This window comes from Odontesthes bonariensis, chromosome 19 (genome assembly GCF_027942865.1).
Source record: "Odontesthes bonariensis isolate fOdoBon6 chromosome 19, fOdoBon6.hap1, whole genome shotgun sequence".
NCBI lineage: Eukaryota > Metazoa > Chordata > Actinopteri > Atheriniformes > Atherinopsidae > Odontesthes > Odontesthes bonariensis.
The window spans coordinates 13,365,146-13,390,708 of NC_134524.1; the positions used below are offsets into that span (position 1 = coordinate 13,365,146).

At 38.6% G+C, this 25,563-nt stretch overlaps 1 protein-coding gene across 8 annotated transcripts in view; it reads right to left on the reverse strand.

The window, feature by feature from the left end:
• The window catches only part of kcnip4a (potassium voltage-gated channel interacting protein 4a), a 141,640-nt gene that overhangs the window by 24,848 nt on the left and 91,229 nt on the right, over window positions 1–25,563 (reverse strand). The window contains exons 1-2 of one of the 8 annotated variants that reach the window (XM_075451700.1): window positions 24,802–24,973; window positions 24,565–24,704 (exon numbers count right to left, since the gene is read on the reverse strand). The exons of 4 other annotated variants lie outside the window; for them this stretch is intronic. In XM_075451700.1, the coding sequence (XP_075307815.1) occupies window positions 24,565–24,634 (70 nt within the window). In that variant the 5' untranslated portion in view covers window positions 24,635–24,704; window positions 24,802–24,973. Of the gene's footprint in view, window positions 1–825; window positions 1,298–24,564; window positions 24,705–24,801; window positions 24,974–25,563 lie in introns of those variants that run through there. 3 more of the 8 variants (XM_075451703.1, XM_075451701.1, XM_075451698.1) reach the window with 3 other exon arrangements.

Sequence of the window (25,563 nt, forward strand, 5' to 3'; positions counted from 1 at the left end):
CATCTCACCATGTCAAATAATCAATATTGTACATTTGGAAGCGCCGAGAGAGGGAAAAGCAGCTCGTAACTGTTTAGTGAAGCAAGTAAACGGTTGCAGTGAGCATGAGGTTCAATGTTCCCCCACATTAAAACACTGCTCCCATGTGCTTTTGAAAAATAACAGTCGCACTCTGTTCTCCATCAAAACACCTCTCCCAGGCCACGGAAGCTTTTTCCTGCTACGCACCATTGCAGCCCACACTATCTCCTCTCTGTTTACTTACCGTCTGAATATTAATAAGCATACAACTGCTAAAAGTTTTGATTGATTATTCTAATTAGTAGATAAGGTATGTATATAAAGCAATTGTCTGATGGATGGGCTGGTTTTTTGTTCAGACTACTTACTATGCTGCTTGACTATATTTAATTAAATAACTGCAGTAGGTCTTAACTAAACAGTTTACATGGGGCTGAAGCATTCTGTGCATAGTTAACTTTACGTTGCCCGTACTTAGTGCACAGTGATGGGTTTCCTTGGAGTTTATATTGAAATGGATTTACAAAAAAAGAGGTTCTAATTCGACAATTGATTAAATATTTTACATTTTGAGGCTTGAAAATAACAGAAGCAGTCTCTCTTTTCTGAGGTTCAGAAATTCAGCATTTGCATCTCAACTTCCACTCTCAAGTAACAACAAGTACACAAAAACAGGATTTCTGTTCTATATTCTACCTTATACATGAAATGAACAACATATCAAAGCATGTTTTTTTCCATTTCAGCTTTGTGTCCACTGTCTCCTAAAGTTTCTCTCCTTCATTTCCTCAACCAGAGTCTTACCCTCCGAGAAGCTGATGAGCCCCAGAAGGTGCAGCAGTTTGATGGAAGCGAACACCAGCACCACAATGCCCACCGTCTGCAGCCCCTCTGTCTCCCAGATGGCACTCAGCATTTCTCCACCCTCTGCCCACTCCACGCCACCATATCCCGATCCAAACCCGGACCCCGAGCCAGTCTCTTCAACCTCTGGACCGCCGCCAGGACCAGGACCTACACTCCCACCTGGCCCCACACTCCAGTTGCCCTGCACCCACTCCAGCGCTATGCCAGCCCACAAGCACCGGCCGGGCAACTCCAAGCACCCGCCAACTGTTCGCTCGCTCCCTAAATCCAGTCTGAGTGTGGTTAAGAAGGGACTAGGTTAAAAGCAGGACAAGTGAGAGCTAGCCTCAGGTTTGTAACGAGTCCAAAGTCAATCTGTAGATCTCAAGAAGTCACTGAGAGAAGATAACTGAAAAGGGGAATAAAGTCCACAAATGCTGAACTCAACTCTTCCTTCTGCCTCTTTCTTTCCTCTACTCCCAAATGAAAAGGCATGTGGCAGCTCTGTAACAGCAGAGCACAAATTCTGCTTTTCTATGACAGTTTGTGGCTTTCTCCTGCTCTTTAAGGTGCACTGGCTGCCTCTGCAAAGTAAAGGGAGGGAAGATGAGAGGGAGTGGATATGAGTGAGGAAGTGAGAAGGGAGGGGTAGGTGAGAGAGGCAGAGGGGAGGTGTGGTTGCTACAATTTGCACAACTGCTCTTGAGCCATATGTGCACATAATAACTTCAAACACATTCTGAAATGTGAAAAAAAAAAGAACAAAAAGGGAGCTCAGTTTTGCCTGTACTGTAGTACTGATGAATTAAATGATATGATGCTGTGGACATGAGAAGACTGAAGTAGCAGAGAGACTGAAGTCATTTAATTCAAATGAACAGATACAAACCTTTTACAATTGCCAAGCTTACTCAGTAATGTGGCATTTCAAAAGTCATTTTATTAAAGAAGATACAAAAAGTAAAGTCAGAACACCATAACATCTACATTTAAAACTAGTGGAAATACGGGATGTAGCCTACTTTCATGGTAACAACATTGAAAAAAATGGCCACCTGTTTGCCCTCTGGCTGAAAGCAAAGTTTCTCATAGAATTTAAATACACAGAGATGTTGTGGACTGGTTAAGAAAAGCAGCGTTTATGAAAAAGAGAGGGGTTGTGTCCAGTGTTTGTGGCAAATAAGTGAAGACACCACCATCTACTGGCACTGTGGAGAGTGTCCTAGTTATCATAATTCAAAATGAGATTCCTTCTTTCTCAAAAGATTCATAAAAAAATAAATAAAACAATCAGAAACTGAGTTTTATTTAGAAAAGAAAAAAGTAGTTATTTGCTGCTGCAAACACAGTATCACTGAACTCCATTTGATTATTTGATCTGACTGCTGTGTTTCCCAGGCTGTGTCTCCATTTAAGATAAAATCAGCCATACATCACTGATGCAAATGCACAAAGCCACCTTAATTGCAATCATCACTGCAGGATATAATTTTTGCACTGCGAAAGGAACCGTAACTCACCGCTTACTCAATTGCTCTGTGATAAATGGTCCAGTGATGGAAAAACTAACAAACACACATCTACTGACACTGTCCTCTACTGTTAATCGTTGCTCATCGACAGAACGAGGAAAATAGGAAGACACGTGATTCAGTTTTTACTTTTGAATCTTTTTGAATAATTTAACATGGAATACCTTCTGAAAAAAATAAAAGAATAAATCAGTGGACACATTCTGCATAATCGGATCATTCCCTAGTCCTGTGATTTGTAAAGGTATTGGTAGCCTATGGGACACTCATTCACTCTTAAAAAAAAAAAAAAAAAAGACGTGAGATGATAGGAATGTATCTAACATGATGATTTGCATTGAAAGACACAGCAAAAGCCAAATTTGTTAGCAGCCCGTGTTTGAGTGTGTTAACCATAAAATGAATCGACTTAAAGCGGCGCTATGCAACTTTCAGTAATACGGGGTTTGTTTACCATGCAATACACACCCCAAAGCTGTAGGGGGAGCTCCGTAGAAAATAAGGCGACAGTCTAGCCAGACTAAACCCACCAGAGGCAATTTACGGTTTATTTTTCAAGACACTGGCAGAGAGTTGGAGAGCCGTCGACAGCTAATGGAGAGGGGGGGTGTCTTATCCAGAGAGTCTCTATTATGAGGAGAGGGAAAACTGGCGGCTATTTCCGGGTGGTACTGCACTCTAGGGGCGCCAACGAAGCAGTGCAGAGCACGCCGAACTCTATGGTGGTACTATGAAATCCACCTTAGATCCAGCCATTGCTTTGGATATAATTTTTTATATTTTTTCATTTTAATTTTCCTAAAGGCAGGATAAATTATCCTTTCAAACGGCACTTGGTTTGATTTTTTTAGACTCACTAGATTTGTTTAAAATACACATTTATTGTCAGTATTGCATTCCGAGTGACGTCACGCATGTGGCATGACTTTACGGCATGGTCAGTCCTAGCGCTGAGCTAGCAGAGAGGGGTTAGCTCAAATAGTTACAGATTTCAGCACAGCCCTTTTACATACTCTCTGACTAGCCTCTGGTTTAGCTTTGGTTGTTGTTAGCGGCACCAGGTTAGCACTCTGGCACAGTGGACGAGTGCCGTAAAGCAGCCGGTCGTAATCAGCCGTGCGTTCTTCAGATTCCGTTAGCTAGATGCTAGCAGATACTGACTCGCAAATGCCAGACCTGTAAGAAAACAGAAAGCTATAACTCCCAGGTTATTGTACTTTCTATATAAATCCACATCCCTCTGTCAGAAATTACAGTATTATTTTCAGGTTTCAGCCGCTAGCGGGGACATTTTTTGAGTTATTAGCGCCAGCCCTATGGAAAATGGTCATTCTGCACTCGCTCGCCAGCGCCCCCAGAGAAAATCAACTGAACTGCAGCCAAATTTTTTATAATGGGGCGAATAGGAAGTGGAACGGCTGTCTGTAAAAGGGCTGTGGTCTTATCAGGCTACCTGGCTCGGCTCAGAGCCCTTTACGACCTGCCGTGAAGCAGTAGTTCTCGGCTCTCGTGTGTCGCGAGACTTCCAGAGGTAAACAAAGCACTCGGCGCCACAGGCAAAGTTGCAAGCGGTGTTTCGGTCTAGGGCCACCAGATGGAGATGGAAATGTCACCGTTTTCATCAGAACGGGTCAGCCAAGCAAACTGATGATTGCCAAGCAATTTTATGACCATGAAAAAGTTGCATTGTGCCGCTTTAAAAGGTTTAGTGAAAGCTGTAGTGGAAAGGACCTCAACTTTACTCAATAAATGCAAATGCTGAATACATATTTTCTCAACATTTGAAGTAAATAAACACAAATTACACTAGACCTGATTTCATCATGTGGCCAGAAGCAAATCCAATGAGTTTGGTCTTTGCTCTGCTGGATGTGTTAATGAGCAATCACAACTCGTCAAAGTCCATTCCTTTTGGGGAAATTGTAGGTTTGACTCCAAGCAGTCACATACAGTGCATGAAATACCAACTGAACAGTTGGATGCTTCAGTGTCTCCTGGGCAACAGCATCCAGCTCACAGCAGTGTTTACAAGAAGTCGGCACTGGCACCACATCACTGAAGCCATAGTCATATCTGAAGCCATTCAAATCACATGTACCACGGCTAAGCACAGGCTTACCTTCTTTTTTACGCTTCAAGGGGATGTATTGACTCAGCCTTTTCCCAAACTGACCATGATAGATATGTAGTTAATACAACATGAATGTATGGTTGAAAAATTGTAACCTTTGTCCAAAAGAGACAATACATAAAACGTATAAATGTTGCAGCTGTGAGGTTTCTTGAGAAATGCATATATTTGTTTACAAACAGAAGAGGGATCAATTGGCAGAGAGCGTTCGTGCCTCATCTCATCCATGATTCTATCAGCGCAGCTGACAGATATAACACCCCCATATCGTGCTAAATTAACGTCACAACAATTCTCTGCCATGTAATTGCCACCTAATATTGTTTCAGCATAGGAGCTGACAGATGGAACGACTAAAAGTGAGATGTTTCACTCTTTTGGCCCAGCACTTTTTTAAAATTTCAATTTCCACCTTAAAAACATTGTGACATTCAGCCAGTGACACTACTCTGAGGTCAAACTTAAAAACATTGGGCTCTAATAATAAAATAAACTTTTATTAATTCTGAAAATACTCTAAAGTCTCTTTAACACCAGGTCTGAATGAGATTTAAAGATAGACATTTTTACTTTTATCAAATTAAAAAGACAAGACATAGTGATTAACAGCCTCTTAACAATGAGTGAGTGACACTGTTTTGACGGGTCTACAAATTGTTTGTTGCATCAAATGTGAAATTAAGCACCACAAATGTTTCATCCAGTGAATGTGCCATTTGTGGAAACCTTAGAAAAATAGTGTTTGTTGCCTTTTTTTTCCTCAAACAAAAGCAGCTGGAACCACATCTGAAACTTTCAGGGTGGAATAGGTTAGGATTCTGAGATCATTCAGAAAATATAAGAAAAGAAATTTACGTCTAAACTGTAACAGAAATGGAAAAATCTTCATGCTGTTGGGATTTGTGGAAAAAAGTGTTTTGAAGGACTTCTTCACAAAGCTTACAGGTAAAAGTTTGCCACAGAAATACATTTTACTCACGTAATATTAGATTAAAATAATCTGTCAAGATGCTGACTGTCTTAAAGTCATAAAAATGTTAGTGTTGATAAATATAAAAATATGTACTGTAGGAAGGTCATAAGACTGAGATGTATTGATTTAAATATAAGGGTGTATAGAACATTGTGGTCTCATGCTGACATAACAACATAACTCATGCTGACCTAACCCTCTAAATCCATTTGTATCAACAGGCCTTTGAGCCTTTAAACTTGGAAAATTGTTCTCTTTGCAACTTCAACATAGCTCATTCTCAGATGAATGTGCAAATAATAACAATTCATTCACTGAATAAGTTTCCCTTGGTAACGTTTGATAGCTACACAAAAAGAATACAAAGTATGGCTTGCACTATCCAAATCACGTCACACCATCATGATGCGACTAAAGGGTTTCACCAAGACCTCATCCAACCTCCACAATCTTCAAATGATTCAAGCCTAAAATGTCAAGCTGCACGCAGGTCTAGCATGTTGGCATTTCAGAGTCCAAATCTGTTATCTTTGTAACAAGCAGGAGCAGTCAGAGTGACGAACCTGCAGCCTTTGTGTCTGTCTGTCTCTGTACTGACAGACACTGATTTTGGAAGGGATTACAAATGTATTCTCATTCATTGCTCCCTCGTGTCCTTCCAGTATTCACAAGGGATGTATCTTATCACAATTTTGGGTGGACACAGTGGACAAAGAAGAACAAGGTCAACAGTGCAGATAAATGCATCAGCAACACAAACGGGAAGGACGTTACATATAATAAATTCGAAGAACAACTGAAAATCCATCTTTCACACACCAACAATCTTCAAATGTTTTACATACAACATTTAATAGCGGGGATGCCTTTATTGTTTCTTTCAATTGCCTTTAAACTATTAAGTAGACTGTAGCGTAGTATATCATGATTAAGAAAACAAATTCAACTTTTTTGCCATTGTAATAACCTCTGGAGCTTTATTAGTTTTTTTTTTGCTTGGTTTTCCACACACCGTCAGTGCATGCCAAACAGCCCCCGAGAACAAAATTTCCATTAAGAGTTGGACAAGTGTTATCTTTCTTGAAGCACACACCGAGCCTCAGTGAACGTGGGAAACCAGCGCAAAGGGACGGGGGGCTTTGATGTAACCCTCATCAATCAAAGCGACACCGATCTGTGGATGGGAAAAGAGGCGCAGATGAGAATGCCCCACAGTTTACACATCAGCTTAAAGTACAAGTGGGCCATATAATTAGGTGACACCTGCAGGGATTTGCTCAGGCATGAAACGCAACATTGGAGTTTGGTTTGTGTTTTCCAAGGTACATTAAAATGAGCTTTGTCCTATTTACCAAGGTGGTGCCTGTGAGGGGGGAAGGAAATTATGAGCCGTGAACCAAGGCAACCCTCAGTGATGCAGCATGGGCAATCAACCATGGAGAGTCCCTGATTCTGACAACTTATTGATGGACTTTAGATCCCTCTGACATTTGGCTGTAGACACATTTCTGAAAATTCAAAGCTTTTTGCCCTTCAACCTAGATACACTAATGATTGAAGAAAAGAGTTTTGACATGCATGAATCATCTGTCTTATCAGATCATTCAGACTACTAAATGTTATCAAAGATAATAATTGGTGAGTTACACACCCCACATGGATTCTGTTTTCCATGTAAGTCAACTATGTTAATATGTGTCAAATATAGTCAAATGCACAAAATTGGAAATTTTTAACATGTTTATCATCTAAACAAAAAAAAACAAACAAAAAAAAACCTTGGAACCCTAATTTTACTATTTTTCAGAAAAGGAAATGTTGCTTTGGGGCCAAAGGACATTGCAGAAAATGGCCCAAAAGTACAATTGTTAGATGAACATAGACCTAAAATAGTTAGTTTCATCCATGTAATTGTACCAAAAAACGGGTCAACTCAACAGTGGGATTGCTTAAAGTATATCTCTTGGTTTGTTTGCTTAATAGCTTCTGAGCAACATATTTGACCCATCTTTGGGAACAAGCATGAAAGTCTGGGAACTAGAGGAGATACAGTGGAAACAAAAACAATATGTGGGACATCAGCTGCTCGTTCAATTAAGGGTCATAAACCCCTGAAAAGGCCGAGAAGTGAAGGCCATTCATCCTCACATGAAATGGCAGCCTACTTGCTGTAGCAGGTCCACCAGATTTCTATCATTCCAGATGATTAGTTCCAGTGTAAAAGGAAAATCCAGTGGCATTGTCAAATTGACAGTTACACAAAGCTAAGGGCAGTGTGCTGGAGCAGATAAGATTGACCTGCTTTTTCTCCCATCTCACCCGTAATAGAACGTGCACAGCTGTGTGGACAACACGTCGAAGCAAGCAGTGGGACGTGGGTTTTCTTTGCCCAGCCAGCCTGTCATCTGATTTATGATGCTCTATTCTTCAGGAGCAAAGTGCCAGTCATGTTTTACCTTCAAGTGTAAAGGTCAATGGAAAACCTGCATTAGCAGGGACAGTAAAAACGGAGAAGACAAGGGTGAAATAAAATGGCAGACAGAGAACAGAACGGCTGGAGCCACTGTCCAGAGATGAAATATAGCAACCACAGTTCAGAAGCAGCAAAAAAAAAAAAATCAATGCAGGTGATTATTTATTCGAAGAATCATAATTGAGGGTATAAAAATGTTTTAAAATGATATGGTACAGCAGTGGCTATTGTTGTAACATAATTAATGTTACAACAATATGATTCTAGCTGTACAGTTAAAAATTGTGTAAAAGCCCTGATGATCTATCAAAGCACACAAAGAAAGTAATGAAGGCTTGGTTTATGTTGAGGCTACTTGTTTAAACACTCAAACATCTGTTAAACTACTAAGTAAACCATGTTTGGATATAAATAAAATGAAAACATGAGTAAACTCTAAATTAAATTTTGATTGCCATGTCCTCATTTTCAGCTTCAACATAATTGTCATATGAACTGGTATCAGGTGAAAAGTGATACTTATTGGTGTGTGTGGTTCAGACTAATTCATTTCACTCCGATTTGTGGCTGTTTTTGACACTGTGGCCTTCATTTGTGCTAATCCAGTGTGATTAAGACCATAGGGCTCATCCATCCCTAAAAACTTCTCAAACTGTAACATTTGGTAGAGTTTTTGTTTGTTTTTAGATTCTGATCAGATTTCTATTTCTTAAGATGTTTTTTTTTCACACATTTTGGTCCAATTATTTAATTCTTTAATCAATTTCATAACTATTTGTATTTTTACAACGATTGTTCGGGGGCTCTTTCTCAGCCACGTCCTAGTTTCTATTGTTTTTCCTCCCTGCTAGTACACTTCGTCTTAGATATGTGTCCTGATTTTTCAGCCGAGTTGGGACATTTTCTCTTTGTTTTTAGATTTAAAAAAGTCCCATGATGCATTAATACTACATTGTTATGTCAAATAATTTTACACTTGATGGTCCTATTAGTTCACTGAGAGTTTCCTTTATTTTTAATATTGCCTCATAAAAAGAAGTATTACGTCATGTTTAGTTAATGAACATCTGTCATGTGGACGAGTCTTGATTCAAGCGTCCACATTGAACAGAAATCCATACGTTTTATCATCCCTCAGAAGGAGAGAATAAGTAAAAACTTCAGAAAACGTGTCATCGATAGCAGGACCAGTCTTAGTTTAGCCTTGTCGGTCATGATCTTTAATCTTGATGATTACATCCAATATTAAATTTACACAACAAAAAGCCAAAGGATCGTTTGTAATTTAATTTTATTCCTAGTATTTCAATTAGGAAAGAATAAAACTAATTTAACCTTCAACCCTAGGATACGTGGTAAACTAACTGCATTGAATAAATTCTGCATCAAGTCAGCTCCCTCACTTAATATTCCAAGCAAAGGGGACTCCTGGGGCAATATTTGGACAAGAAGTGATTAATCTCCCACTTATAAAATATTGCTTCATTTCTATTTAATTGTGTGGAGACATCCCTCGCCAAAACAGTATTAAATCAGTGGAAATTATTTATTTGTAGTAATTTGGTTCATCGTTTTCTATGAAGTAGATCAGATAGCACTTACACACAAAGCAGACGGTAAAATAAAGTCAAATTTTAATGACGAGAATCAAAAGCATTTTTTTTTTTTTAATTTGTAAATACCACATGAGAGATTTAATACCATTCCAATATACTCACTTTCAATGGATTAAACCTTGCAGCAGAGTAAGCTAAATTCATTGCCAAACAATTTCTTAAAATCAAATGCCAATGTAAATGAACCAGGGTCGAAGTAATTCCGTACACAGTCATTGTCTGCAGCAGTAACTTGAGTTTCTACAACAGAGGGAAATGTGACACCAGCGCTTGCTATAAAATAGCACCTTATTTTTGTGTGACACGTAAGCAGGCGTTTTGTTATGCCGGGAGGTGGCAAAAATTATGTGAGACTTTTACACAAATACAGAGACTGAGAGGACCCGAAACAACAACAAATGTTCAGTAAGACTGCTTTTCCGTGAGCTCATTCTTAGTTTGTCACATCAGTATCAAAAGGTCAAAACAAAATCACCACAGTCATGATTCCTTATATTTTTAGTGTAATCTCAGAGTGAACCCCATGATCTTTTATTCAAACCAATCATGGTGAATCATGGTGCTTCAGCATCACCTTAAGGGGAAATATGTAACCAATTTGTTGAAACGCCAATAACATCTGTTGGAAAAGTAGACTCAACAATGTAAGCATCAATGCGTTTCTTAAACAAATGTATAACAGGAGTTCCAAACCCTGAATCTACAGAACAGCTGCCATCCCCACACTCATGCTCACACGCACAGAAAGAAAATTCCTCAAAACTATATTGGCAGCTCTTTTATGAACAGTCACTTTTTTCCTTCAATATAGAAAACTAATGGTCTCCTTGAGCTTGGTGTGCCTCTGGCAAGAGAGATATCAGGAGTAACAGGCTCTTACAGGTTTGTTTTTATTGTGACAAGGTGCTGAATGCTGTCTCCTTCAGATTTGTAGAGCTGAATGGGGAAATTACCCCTGAAACTATAAGTCTGGCCAATCTGGGTGCAACAGCCTGTCCTTTGATTCTCATGAATGTTTTATTGGATTGTGGAAATATTACCTGGACACTGATTCGCCTTGGAGGAGTCTCACAGGTAGGACATCTACATCCTCAAGGCTTAAAATGTAAAGATTCTACTGTTATTTCTTTGATAAGGACATGTCAACATCAAAATGGGATTTAATTTCCTCTCAAAGCATAATCATCAGCCAAGTAAATTGGTGCTAAGATGCATGCACACTACCACCGGCCTGTGACATCTGTAGCAGAAATTGTTGCATTGCTCTTTTTTAACATTTTTCCAATTCTGTACTCAAAGGTGTAAACAGGGCTTTTGCATGGTATGTCGTTTGATTCAGGACTCTACACATGGTATTGGTCTTAAAGTAGTGAATTTGTCTGCGAGTTCTGTGTCTTTTTAAAGCACTTCTCCGCACCCCAACAAACTTGATCTGTGTTGACCTGCACTGTTTAAAGGGGCTCCCTTTTCAGGCAAATATTTGATAATCCACCGAAACTATATTGATTGGATTAAACATGTGCAAATACAAGTTTGACAAACTAAGTGCAGTCAATGACTTGTACCCACTCTGTGATTTTTGGAAACCATTGATGATATTTTAACAGTAACTTGATCATCCAAAATAAAGAAGTATGTGGTCCACTCTTTTCAATGGTACTGTAGGCATTTATACTTTTATTTTGAGTCCATTCTCATCAAAAATGACACCCAACCGAGTGCATTAAACAGAAGTAAACCTTGTCTTGGTAAAGGTTATTCATTTAAGGGACAAAGCAGGAGGTTCAGGCAGCACTTTCTGCATTAAAATCTCAGCTGGCAAGTTATCACAATAGCTGCTATTTAAACAAATGTGAAAACAGTGATGGACATGCTAAGTAAGACGTCTTCATGAAAACAACTGAGCATAAAAACAACTGAACGTCCCAAGTCAGCAAGAATGAGGTCAAATGTAACCAAGCAAGCTTCTTCTGAATGCAAAATAACCTTAAAAGTCTGCAGGATTTGTTGTTGTCATACGTAAAGTCCTAATTTTTGGCATTTTAAGAGTTTACATGATCTATCAGAACGCTTGAAGTTGAAAACGATGAACTCAGTAGTCGCAAAATGCAAGAAATGCTCATTTTTTAACCGAAAAATAAAAAGTTATTCAACTTCCTGTCCCGCCCCATCAAAACACATGAGAACTCGTGCACGTCTACGTGCACGCCAGATGCGCGTACACGACTCCTCATTCATCAACTCACCTGTCATTTGCGATCATGGAAGACACAGTAAGTAGACTAGCCCGTAATGAAGTTCAATAGTCCAGATAAATAAGCGTGGGGACGAGCCTACCTTGTATCGCGCGTGCACAATCGGTGATTGACAGGCAGCAGAGCCCAGCTCGTAACCTGATTGGTTACCTTTTACCGGTCCGGTCTGCAATTTTGTAAACAAACCTGCTGGCTTTGGAGGGACCTAGCGGGACATATAGGGGACCTAGAGAACTCATTTTTTTTTTGTATTGGGGTATTTAATGTACTACTTTCAGAATCCCCGGACAGTTCCAGGCATTATGCTTGAAAAAGAGTTGCAGACTGCAGCTTTAACGATAAAGTTTTTGGAAATATTTCCTCTTTTAGCATTTGTATAGGAAATCCCTCATAATCCTAATCAAAATTAGACAGAACATTTCTGCTGTTCTGCTGCACTACTTGTTTTAGAATTGTGGTTTGAACACCAAAAAGACTTTGGCAGTATAAAAAATTGTGTGCTGTGCATTTATTTCCTAAATAATCAGTTCTGCACATCTGAAAGAAAATTGGTTCTAAATTTTTCTTTTAAAATTGCCAGTATTCACACAGAACATTCTTCCCTCTCACAATGAAACTCACGACTGTCCTACACTTTTTAAATGACAAGAATATCACAAGCTGCCCCGTAGGCAACAATATAAAAGGAGAAAATAGTTTTCAGCGAAGATTAAACTGAGGCAAATTTTGTACAACAGAAAACACAAATGTCACATCGAAGTGTGTGGAAATGCCTGATAGTGCAGTCAGAAAAAGTTATATTTTCCCCTTAAAGAGCAGTGGTTTGAGACCAAATGTGACTGAATGTTCAATCTGAGCGAGCTAAACGCTGCACTTAACATCACCTTGACAATCTCAACTGCCACATGGCTCCCACAGCTGATGGAGATTTGAAAACCAACAGCTTCTCTCGTCACAGTTCTATTAACACACATTTCACTTTGATAGACTCAGCTTCACTTAATAGCAGTTAGCAAGAGATTTTCTATAGAAAATTATCTAAATCTAACCAAGTTCAGCATTTTATCTTGTCAGATGAAGGGAGGGGAGTCAAAAGTACATAAAGAATGTGGTTGCACAAGATTGTGGTTTCCTAAAAATATCAATTGCAATTTAGTTTTGAAGAGGTGCACTTCTTTAAAGGCATCCTTAATACTGAACGTATAGATGCATCCAGATTGGGAGAATAACTTTTTTTTATTTCCACCACCTCATCTTGAACACAATCAACACAAATTGACAAGTAGATGATTGTGGCTTTTTGGAGGACCATGAATAAGCCAGACACTTTAGAACTGCAGATGCCTGTGAGTCTACCTGGACAGCAGTAGCAGACTAGACTGGAAATGCAAGACAACGGCTGTTTTCAAGGAAGGACACAACAGACTGTACTTCTTAAGGAAGCTTGGGCTCTCGAGAAAATGTACCGAGATGTTGCACTACAGATCTGTAGTGGAGACTTCATGGTGCTTTGCAGCCATCTGTTGGGGCGGCAGCATCAGAGCCAGAGACTCAAAGAAACTTAATGCACTCATGGAGAAAGCTGGCTCTGTGCTGTGGTGCTCTGGAGCCCTGAGATTTTAAAAAGAGCCCACCTGATTATAAAAAGAGGAATGCTGTACAACCAAATGAACATAAATAACAACACTGACCACCCTCTACAGAACATTGTGCAGAACAAACAAAGAGTAATCTGTATTAGGCTTCATCAACAAGGATGCAACACACACATACAGGAGGTTATTTCTGCCAGCAGCAATAACAATACATGATGAAAGCTCATAATGATTGTTCAGAAGAAGAAAAAACACTGCAACAATATAATTTCCCTTTGGGATAAATAAAGATTTTTTAAATTTAATTTATTTGTTTCTATTCTATTCCATTCTATTTTAACTCAACAATATATTGCAAAACCACCCTCTGCATATAATACAACAGCTAGCTAAATTGGCCTGCAGTCCAGACATCTCACCCATTAAAAAAAAATGGTACAAAGAATGCCCCGAACCACTAAAATCCTGTACTATGTAAGAAAATTGGAAAACAATTAGGTTTCAAATCTTCAGCAACTGGCCTTCTCGGAACACAACAGAACTCAAAGTTTTTGCAAGAGGTGGTGATGCAACACAGCGGTAAACATGCCCGTTTCAACTTTTTATTTGAAAAATGTTGCTGGAATCCAATTTGAACTAAGCAAATATGAGTCAAAAAATGATTGCATGCCACTTGCACTTGCATTTTACAAGCAATCCTGACTGTTGTGGAAAAAGGGTTGCAAGACTCATTCAGTAAACATTAGAAATTCAAATAAAACGAGCAAATATTTGAATCTTGAATCGTCAAAGAAGCAACACTAAAAATGAGTTCCGAGGATGTTTGTGAAGCCTAACCATAAGGCAAACAGCCTGGCAGCCTGTACAGAAAGCACAGCTTATAAATAACAGGTGGTCTTCAGAGCCAGAGAGACCTAACTACTAAATATTAGATTCACACTTTGGTGAGAGAGGTGCAACATGGCACCTTGACAAATCTCCAGTGGGCACTGCCTCAATAATTGTTCCCTATTAAGCAACACAGAACAGCAACAGGATGCCAAAAAAAAAAAAAAAAATATTCATCATGACGCAAAGGCATCTTTTACAGCTACTGCAGTCTATTTGCAGCTGTAACCAAATAACTGAAGCTTCTCTACAACTTTACAAGTGATATAAGAGAAAGCTCTTATCAACTTTTTCATCTTCAAAGTGAAAAATTTTGAATGGGCAGCATATTACCCAGTTTAATTCAAATGATAACCCTCTTCATTCTAAGCAAGTTTTCTACCGGTTCCAAGTTCACAATGTTCAAGCTGCTGCAAATGACATGTTATCCTTAGACGTTTCACTCTGATTTGGATAAATAAATTAGCCACCGTCTCGTTTTATTCTATATTCTAATAAGCAACAAAGTTGAGCTCATCTGTTAAGACCCGAGTGTACAGAATGTAAAAGCTTTAAATAGTCAACACCACAAAAACGTATGAAAAGCAGGAAGGCAGATCATAACACTGAGTTATTTTAACTATTAAAGCAATTAGCAGCAAAATTAGATGACTCAGAGAGATGCCATACTCTAAAGACGTAAAAGTATTAAAAGTACTATCTTTATATTGTGCTTGGTTAAATTTAGACCTTTTAACGCTTACATATAGTTTGTATCATGATGTATATGATCAGAAAATTGATAAAAACAGTGAGAAAAAAAGAAGATTAAGAAAGTGACAAAGATGTGCAACGGATGGAACCCAATGACACATCTCAAAGTCAATTTTTTTTTTTAATCATCATAACTGTCAGATGATCACCTCTAGTGCCTCAGATAAAAAAAAAGAAAAAAAAGTCAGCTGTGTCAACACACCAAGCTCGTGCTTCCAGAAAACTTGTCTGTAACAAGTGGTCGATCACCATGATAAAAAAAAAAGAAAAACAACAACATTAATTTCAAACATAAAAATAGTTTGCTTACCGTCATAACCGGACTCTAACAAACCAAACTGCTCCAGCACCTTAACGAATAGGACAATTACAGCCAGCACGGCAATCATTTCCAGTCCCTCCAAGTTCATAGTCAACATGTCGCACAGATCACAGACTGCCCATGGCCGACAACACAGAGCCCAGTGTGAAGCACTGTCAGCAGGCCATTTAACTCCACTTAAATGCCCCGCTTCTGTGGCTCTGATTAGAAATCGGCGCAAGTCAGAGAGGGAGGGAGGGTAAGAAGAAGTGAGTGGAAGAGAAAGGAAGGAGGGGAAAAGACTTAGTGGCAAGGATAAAAGACAAGGGGGCGTGAGGAGAGAACGGATAAGGGTAAGGAGGGAGGAGAGGGGATGAACCTGATCACAGTGACAAAGACAGACAATAGAAAGACTCCTAAAAGAGAAGATGAATGCTAATGATGGACGGTGGCCTCCCTGACTTTTCCTTTTTTTTTTTTTTTTATGTGGGTTAAATCAACAATTTAGAGCTTATCCTATGAAGCTGTTCATTTACAATGACCATGGAGCAAAAAGAGCAGGGGAGTCAGATTTCCAAGTCAGAGTTATGCGGTTCTTTGGCATAAAGTCATTCTCAACCAGGGTTTTGTTCATTTTAGTTATTTTTCCTTTTCTGAAAGTTAGCAATGATGTGTTTTGCACAGTTTTACTAATATCACTGTTACAATTCATGATATATAAATGTGGAAATACATTACAAGAAAAATAATCTAGTTTTCTAAATAATACATCTTAAATTCTCTTAAAATATTCATAACCTTTCCAATATTTCCCACCACTTCAAATTCATCTGCGAGGGACCTACTCTAGTAAAGGCTATGAGTGAAATGACATTCCACAAAGAGGCTGAAGGATGATTTTTGTGTAAAATGTCAGGCCGAAAAATAGCCTGTATCTGGAACCTCACCATCACTGACTTTAAATTAAGCACAAAACCTTAAGGGAGGGATGAAGAAAGAGAGGTCAGGTAGAAAGACAACATGGTGGGGAGAAAAAGCCTTTGAAGTTCTGAGAGGAAATGGGGCAGCAGGTTGCTGCTACAGATAAGGGAAGGATGTCATCTGGTGCCTCCTGACTCCTTGTAGAAGCAGCAGATTTTTTGTATCCTTCAATATACATTATGAAGAAATGTTAACATGATCAGATTGTCCTCGTTCCATTTTTAATTCAAACATTAACAGACTAACCCCTTAACTATCCAACATCCTCATGACACCAAAAGAGATGTTTCCAGAATGTGTAATGTGAATGTACCTTCAACATGGGCCACATCATTTCATGGGATCTTACTGCCAAAACCAGCTAAAGCTAAATCTTTTTTTTGCTGAGAAGCAATGTCTTCTCTTTTAGTACAGAAAGCACGTGAAGATGATACTTCCGGGACATTTTGTGCGTACTTGACTAGAAAATGTGACAACGTCGTTTCTACCTAAGAGACGCTAAGCAGATAAAGAACAGCCACTCAGGGAAGGAGCTGATCATCTTCACAAACTGTCGGCTCAAAAGGAATTGTAAAGATGCTGTTTTCCCATGGAAACAATCAGTCTGCTGCGCATGCCATAGGACATCTAATTGTTTTCATTATTATTTTATCCCTGCATTTGCGAATTGCAAAAATGCCAAATACAGCTACCGAGCTCTGAGAGTGTGTGGATGGAAGTTTGTGTGTACTGACAGTTAACATGACAGGACAGGAAACTGTGTAGGAAGCTCATCTAGAACAGGTGGTAAAGGTGAAAAAAAGGTATAATAGAAGTCTTGCATAGAGGAAATATAGACGGAGAGGGGGAAAACTTCCATTCACACGGACATGTTCTCTCTTTGTACTGTTTTTTAATGCTCTTATTCAACACTAATATCAGACCTAATTTCAAAGAAACTTCCCACATTTTCCAACATCTGCTCTCCAATCACCTCAGCACTTTGCACAGGGTATAATCAAGGCCCTTGGCTAATGCTGATGAAAATAATCAACGTTTGTGCATGTCATCAGCACACAGTGTGCTGTATCAATCAGTGTATGATTGGTGATGAAGGTAATTGCCACTGCATAGCATTGTGGTGTGTTGGATGGAGTAGGAAGCATGATCTGTACTGTAGGTGGCAGAGAATGTGTGCAGCACCTGCAAACAGACAAAACTGCTGCAGGAAAAATACACAGAGTATCACATTAGCAGGGTTTCAGTTCAGATTCAAATATCATAGATTCAATCGCACCCACTGGGACTCTGAAAATGATTACAATAATACACAGACGGCATAAACTGAGATAGAGTTAATGAAGTATTGATTTTTGAAAGCATACATAAAAACGATATTTTTCATTTTCCTGTTTGCAAGAAATTCTTATGAGATGACTAAATTATTAATCTATCTTTCATTTACTGCCGGGGAAGTAAAAAAAAAAAGAAGAAAACAATGAAAATGATCACTGAGTGACATTTCCTTTCAATTTATGACCACAGACCCGTTTTCTACTCATTTCCACTAACTCATCTTGCTGCTGTAAACACATTAATTAGATAACCAAATGTATCCATTCACATGTCCACAACAAAAAAACACAATTTACTCCCTCTTAAGTAACATTCGCTGAAAGACCAAACTGTCTAACTTTTAAAAAAGAGTCTACATGCTGCAATTTCCTCCTTCAGAGAGTCTACCAAATAATTTACTTGAGGAATTTCACACTCAGACATGCTAACTAAAGGTAACTAAAGGTAGTAACAGAAGTTTAGCCATTGAATTATAGGTTTTGCTTCCATTTACAACACTACCACTACAGAAAATGACCAAGTATACCTTTAAATTTATCAAACGAAAACTGAACTGCGTACCATATACCACCATAAGAACCCAGCCACATTTATCATTTTACACAAGAGTGCTCAAAAGTTCATCGACAAGTTCAAAAGAGTATTTTTTCTCTTTTACATAATTTGTTTCTCTGATTTTCACTTAAACCTTGCTATTCATTGGGAGCAAGTTAAGAAATGTCAACACTTCCCTGTGTGTAACATATTCCATCTTCTATAGACATTTAGGTTTCTTTGAATCCAAGTTGTTGCCACTGCCTTCCAGCCAGTTCAGTCCTTCTGTTAACATAAACACAGCTGAAGGAGGAAGTGTTTCCTTACGCTAAATTGAGTTACAATTGAATTCCCTTCAGTAGACAAAGCAGAGTGTGGCAACGTGGCATTAAAACAAACTAATGTCTTCCATTTATTTTGAGAAATTACACAAGAAGGCCACAGCCTGTAACTTCCAAAGAAAATGGTTAATTCAACTAATTAATATGATTAAATTCAGAGAAACAGATCATGGTCCAGGGAGTTTGACATCCAATTTTTAAGGTTTTCTAAGGCAAAACAGTTTCTTAGAACAATAATCTTTTTACTCAAAAGAGAGCAATGTTACAGGCAATTCAAGGTCTTGCTGTTTCAGACATGTCTTACATACTGATATCATACATGAGATGTGTCTGAAATGACTAAATAATTAGCCAAATCTACTTGGATTTTGTTTTTGTTCAGCAGGATTTAATCACGGCTTCATTTTTCACAATTAAATAGAGCTGCCCACAAGATAAACTGCCTGCAAATGCCAGCATTTTGACTACTTAAAAGAATTTCATTAAGGGACACCACCCTAACCTCCACTCCTTATTCTACAGTATATCTTAATTAAAGTGTTGCTATTCTTTCTGTTGTCTTACTGCATAACGTTGGTTTGTTTGAATATGCTGCCATCAAGTGGAAACGACAAGAATCTACTCAAATAAGTCTTGAATATACTGGAAGTACACGGAGATGCATTAACTAATATTGTGCATTGTGTTGAATTACATAATGGCCAATGTTATTGGTCATAATGAGACCATCGTTTAGAAAATTATTCAGTAGGTAAAGACATTTGGGACTGAAAATTCAGTTTGATACATGCACAACATACATGTTTTTAATCAAAATGAAGAACACAGCCTAAACTTATTTGCTCTCGGTGAACAGAAACATGTTCATTCAGTGAAGCGAGTTGTGAGTAACAGTATCATCAAATGATTGCTTGTTGACTTATTGACATTCTAATTTAGTTATGGCAGGATGGTGGGAAAGGGATGAAGACATTCATAACCAAAGCTGCCATATCATTTATTGTGGGCTGTGCAAAAACTGTGACTAGAGAACTGATGACCAGACAGACCTGAACTTACCCACGTCTCGATAATCGTAATTTATTAATGTAATGCTGTTTTGTTCAGCGACTGTTAGAAGGGTGCGAAATTACTTTGGACCCAGATTATATAAGAAGAACTGCTCAAAATCCGCACAAATACAGCATACAAAAGTTTGCTTTGGGAGGATAGCAAATAGGAAATGAATTTATTCTGACTGAGGTGAAATCTGTCACTAATGCTCAAAACAATAATGCTAATAATTTACTTGGATAGAGTGAAAATAAAACAAAGCTGTCATTCACTAATCGCTTAAACAACCATGTATTACCTAATAAATATTTAAATTGAAAATAAGTTGTTTCATAAGTTGACTGTATGTCCCAGGTCAGCCTCGTTTTAATTTCCTTAGCTATTATCAACCAGCTGTTCCTTAAAACACACTGAATCAGACTAATGCTCCAGGTACAAAGCCTTGTGCGATGTAAGTACAATCCTTACCATAGTCGTGGGGTGGTTTGAGCCTATCCCAGCTGCCACTGAGCTAGATGCAGGGTACACCCTGGATGGGTCGCCAGTCCATCACAAGCTTTGGATTATGAATATATTGGTGAAATGACCTTTGCCTTTGGACAATTTCAATAATTATTGGTCTCAGTTTATGGTGTTAGACCACTGCTGCACCATAAATGGTATTCCTCTGGTTCCTCTGAAATCTGTACTAAGATTTACTCATCATTAGCCACATCTCTATCTGTATGCTATCTGCTAATCCCACTTTTTCTGCACCTGTAGAGCTCCTCTAAACTGTATGCTGTTCGTTAATACAGTTCAAAGTGAACTCTCTTAATACTGGTTCCCATGCCCTGTTGGAATGGAGTGATTAATATGCATATGCTGCTGCACTGCTCCCATGCCATGGCAGAAACCCAAAACAAGCCCAAACCCAACTGTTATGGATTTGCTTTTCAATCTAAATGCTAATTTAAATGACAAAAAAACCTTGTGTAATGATATGGTCACTTTAAAGAGGGCTGAGTTACATGTTGCTGATAAGAAAAAGAAAAAATAAATAATAAAAAAGGACCTGGAAGCTGCATAGGTGACTTTTTCCTAATTTCCTTATGCATAGCCTGGGTCATTTACATAATCAGAGAATCTGGATGTTTGATGTCTTTTGCATTTCATGTGGCTTTGTCAAAATCAATGACCTTTTCCAACCATTGGTGAGGGGAAAAAAATAATTTATTTTATATATATATATATATTTATAAATGTATTCATATACAATGTATTCATATATTTAAAACAGTAAGCCTTGTATCAGAAAAGAATGTGGAAAATTGGTCTCTTATCTAACTGCAGTACCATAGTCTACTGCAGCTTATCACGTAATGTATATCATTAACAACAGGGTTTGTCTTATTGGCTGGTACCTCATACTGTGATCTGGATCAATAGACTTGTACCTACAATCCCATGAGCCGTAAAAAGCCATGTGCACACTAAATGTTCTCTAAAATCTCTGTCACACTGTGGCATCATCCACCAAGCACTTCTGAAGGAGAGGAGTAGTTCTGTGAAAAGTGTTGCATGTGACAGATGGGTTGGAAGAAAATTAATGAGATAAACTCAAAGTGCCTTTGGCATACAGTCAATTTCATAGTAATTATTTGCTTTGACTAACAAACTATCAATACAGTCACTTGTAAGTCCTTTTGAGACTGTGGATGAAAAGCAACATTCAAAGATAACTTTAATTAAACACTTCAAGGGTTGAGCTGAAGTGAACACACAAAGTTGAAATTGTTTTCCATGTGGTCATTTTGCTTGGCAGAAGCTCAGCTGTTCTTATATAACAAGTGATGATTGCTTGCTGCAAATGTTTGTATTTCAACAGGAACATTTTTACATGCGATCAGATGGGGCAATGCGTGAAAATGGTGATTGGTGGCGTGGCTACCCTTAAAATGACAGCTGCTCCCGCTGTGGTCGGCCAAAGTCTCCACTCAGCTCTGTAAACACCAGAAGGCCTGAAAGGAAAGGGGGCCAACAACAAGAAGCACACTGGACATTCCCATCACCCCTTGTGTTCATGTCACAAAATCAGCAAAAGACCGCAGAAAGTGCAAATCTCAACTTGTTTTGGTATTCTTGGGATGATTATTCTAAAAGCAGGCAACTGCTTCTGATAGACGAATAAATTTCAGTGTGGCAGCCTGACTCATACAGTAGTTAACGTTCTGCTGTTTCCATTTGAACAGCTGAGTGCACCTATCTCACTCCTACACTCTACTCATAACAGCTCCCGGCAACACAAATGGGCAAGACATTCAAATGACAGAAAGTGCAAGGACAAATCCATCATACTATTACAACACCAGTCCGTCTCTTATCTTTAGGACATTTCACACAGATGGAAAACTCAAAACTGTGCAAGGTGAGTTTTTTTTAAAGGCCACAGTTCTATGGGTACTTATTGGATCATCATCTCTTGTCATGTGGATAAATGCAGCAATGAAAATGAATTGAAAGAATTAGAGTGGGCGATGGAGTAGCATTAGGGTATCTCAGACAGCGAGTTTTCTCATTTCTCCACATAAAAAGCCTTTTATTGCATCAGTCACAATGTGATGATTAGAGAAAATCTGAACGATTTAAGTGTGAAACATAGCTGTGACCTGGATTTACAAAAGTACATAGAAGTTTACCTGCAACTAGGAATGTACGAGTCAGAGCTTTTATCTATTTGTTTTCTATTATCTATTCAATGAATTGGTTGTTGTGTGAAACACAACAAAATAGTGAAAGCATCAGATCCAAAGAAATTTACCTCAACAAAGACGGCAAATATTTCTGTTTAAGAACGAAGCAAATGCTTTTTTTTTGTAAACGACAATATCAAAAATTGTATTCCGATTAATCCTGGAATATAATAAGTAACTCGGCATTTAATTGATCTTCATCTCGAAAAGAAAACACACTTCTGCATCCATAACATTAGGATGGGTTCGTCAGGTTTCCCTGTTGTTATGTTCATGGAGCCGAATCCAACCAATGACTGATGTTACCATAGTGCCAAACCATTATATCATCAAATATTTTGATAATGCAGCACTAGTAGCGCTGATGAAGAAGGAGGACCCAGACTTATATTTGCACAGTGTCAATGAAATGGCACAGTAGCATGGACTAAAAATCATTGCTATTAATACAAGAAAAATGAAAATTACTTTTGGAGCTACTCCACTGACATATACCCCACTGATTGAAATATCCAAACTATAAAACAGACTTCATCATTTTAATACCTTGATGTATATGTGTATGGTGCACTGTCATAGACCCACTATGTTGACTTTAGAATAAATAATGTTTCTGAATGACACTCAGTTTATTTGGTGTGAGTAAGGAAACACTGGTTCTGTTCTTCTGTTTGAACACTTTAAATGTGTTGCAATGTGGAGGGTCAGATTTGTTCAGGGGTCTCAGCTGATCTGAAAGCCAGGATTGTACACACCCAAACTGAAGGTTCCTTACGTGACAGCTGCTCTCACTGCACCATCAGATGGGCTAAAAAGATAGCCCTGGATTCTGTTCATTTCCGACATGAGGAGTATCAACTATTGCCCTCTGGGACAACTCTCAAAGTTCCTGAATGTAGGAAGAATAAATATAAAAACTCTTGTCAGTTATTCTATCAAACTGCATCAACACATATTTCTTCAATGTGTTTAATTTGATGTGGTTTTTATCATTCTCAGATAGCTGGAGGATTTTGTAGATGCAGATGTGTGTGCTTTAGTGGCCGTTTGTATAATGTTGAAGATGGTGATCCAACACAAATTTTGCCTTTGAGGGATGTGGCAACAAAAAAAGCCTTTGAATGCATTTTCAATTTGCCATTTACGTAAACAGTCTTACAACATGGCAGCCTGCATCTGATTAGCATAATTTTCTTGAGAATCATGATATGGAGAAAAAAAAAACATTCCTGATTCAGTTAGCTACAGCTGATTTCAGCAGCTGAACTTCAGCATCACCCACGAGGAGTGTAAAGCCCGTTTTACTCTGAATTTTTCATTATATCAATAAACAACAGCATCACATGTAGCAACATTAAGGGAGTAAGAACCGCTATTTCTAGGTCAGCCATGGTAGTGTCTGCTCCATATTCATTAGTAGTAATACTGTATTGATTTATGCATGAAGTCTACAGCAAGACTGCATCTGTATCCCACGTTCTACTTTCTAGGTCTCTATAAAATATGCTTAGTGTGCACCCATCTGCCTAGTTCATGATCTATTGCTTACCAGAGTTACAAAGACTCTCTAATTCATTTTGGTCTCAAGCTCTCTTACAAAACCCGAGTGAAATATGACTTACTGTACTAAGTGTCGTCTATTCTATCTCCATCCCACTACACCACTAAATAAAACCTCTGTCAGTTATTGTCCACTGGCCGCCCACTAAACATTTCATTGTTCTTCATTAAAGAGTGGTCTTCCTTGTCTTTTGTTACAATGACAAGCTGTGATGATAGTGATGCTGATTGGTAAATTATTGCAGGGAGACAGAGATGTAACCTAAGTTACATGTATGACTGCGTTGGCACAGATTTAATCTGGCATGCTGTGTATGGGGGCTCTCACTGTGAAATCAATATTGAGAAGGCAAATGGAAAAAGTCAGGCAAGTTTGTAGAGTTCAGCCTCAAATGTTTACCAAAATCCAGCCAATTTCAAGTCAATTTCATGGACTGCTGATGTGGCAACATAAATGCAGAAGGAATTACAGAGAGAAAAAGATTAATAGGATCTTTCTGAATGTCAAACTCAGTAACACACAGACAGAAAAGATGATAAAATATGAAAAAATGACAAATACAGCATTCAGTAAATCACTTCTCTTTCAGTCATACTGATAAATTGAGAGAAATGCATTTTAATAAACTGTATCCTCCCCTTACCATGGCGCCTACCTGTCGTTTTGCGACTTTGTTTCGGCTGAAGAGAAAAGATGACCATTAAAGCTCCCATGATGTCCTCCAGACTTTCTCGCTTGGTGATCTGGAAGTCCTGCTAGATTTCACACGCTTTCACTCCCACACTTGAGTGGATTGAGAGAAAAAAAAAGCCACAAAGAGATGCTGGAAATCTTGCAAGAACATTCAAGACTGCAGTCCAAACTTCTCTTTTATATTCACCTTGTTTGGGTGGGCTGTATGTCGAGCGATAGTAGTGGGAGTGAAACATCCGTGTCTCTGTTGACTTTTGAATTTTGACGCGCACACTCTGCAGCCCCCCTTCTTCCTGTTTTGCCGATTTAAAGTAGGAGCTTGCTGGCTGATCGCTGCTCTGTAAAATCTACTTTGTACCAGTTGAGCATCTAGATTAATTGAGCGCTCGGAGAGAAAGGCAGTAACATGCTGCGGAGGGTGTTACTGCTGCTTTTTCACAGATCTATCCTCTCAAGGGGAGGGAGAAACTGGGGGAAGGCGAGTCCTTAGTTGCCTTTAAAACTGCATTCACTGCTGTGAACGTGGGGAGAAACCGTGTTGTGTCCAAGACACTGAGTGTGTAACAGCTGAGGAGCTGCTGGTGTTAATATTTAAATTATGTACAAGCAATCATAGGTGAGCTTCTCTTCTGTCTGCTTATACTGACAAGCCATTTTATAAACAGAATATTGAGAAATCAGGAGAACTCCTCTGACAATATCAACATAATCCACCCACTGCAGTGGAAGTATGCCTTCAAATCACAAGCTGAACATTTTAATTAAATTGTTAAGAAAAGTCCCAATTACATTTAAAGGTGATTTAAAAAAACTGCGAATTTATATTTTTATACAACGTAATTTTGTTCCGTGAAAATGCTCTAAACTATAGACATAATGTTCTGCTTCCAAATGAAAGTTATTTTCCATGCAGTCACGAGCCCAGTGAAATAAAGAGATTGCCTCTCAG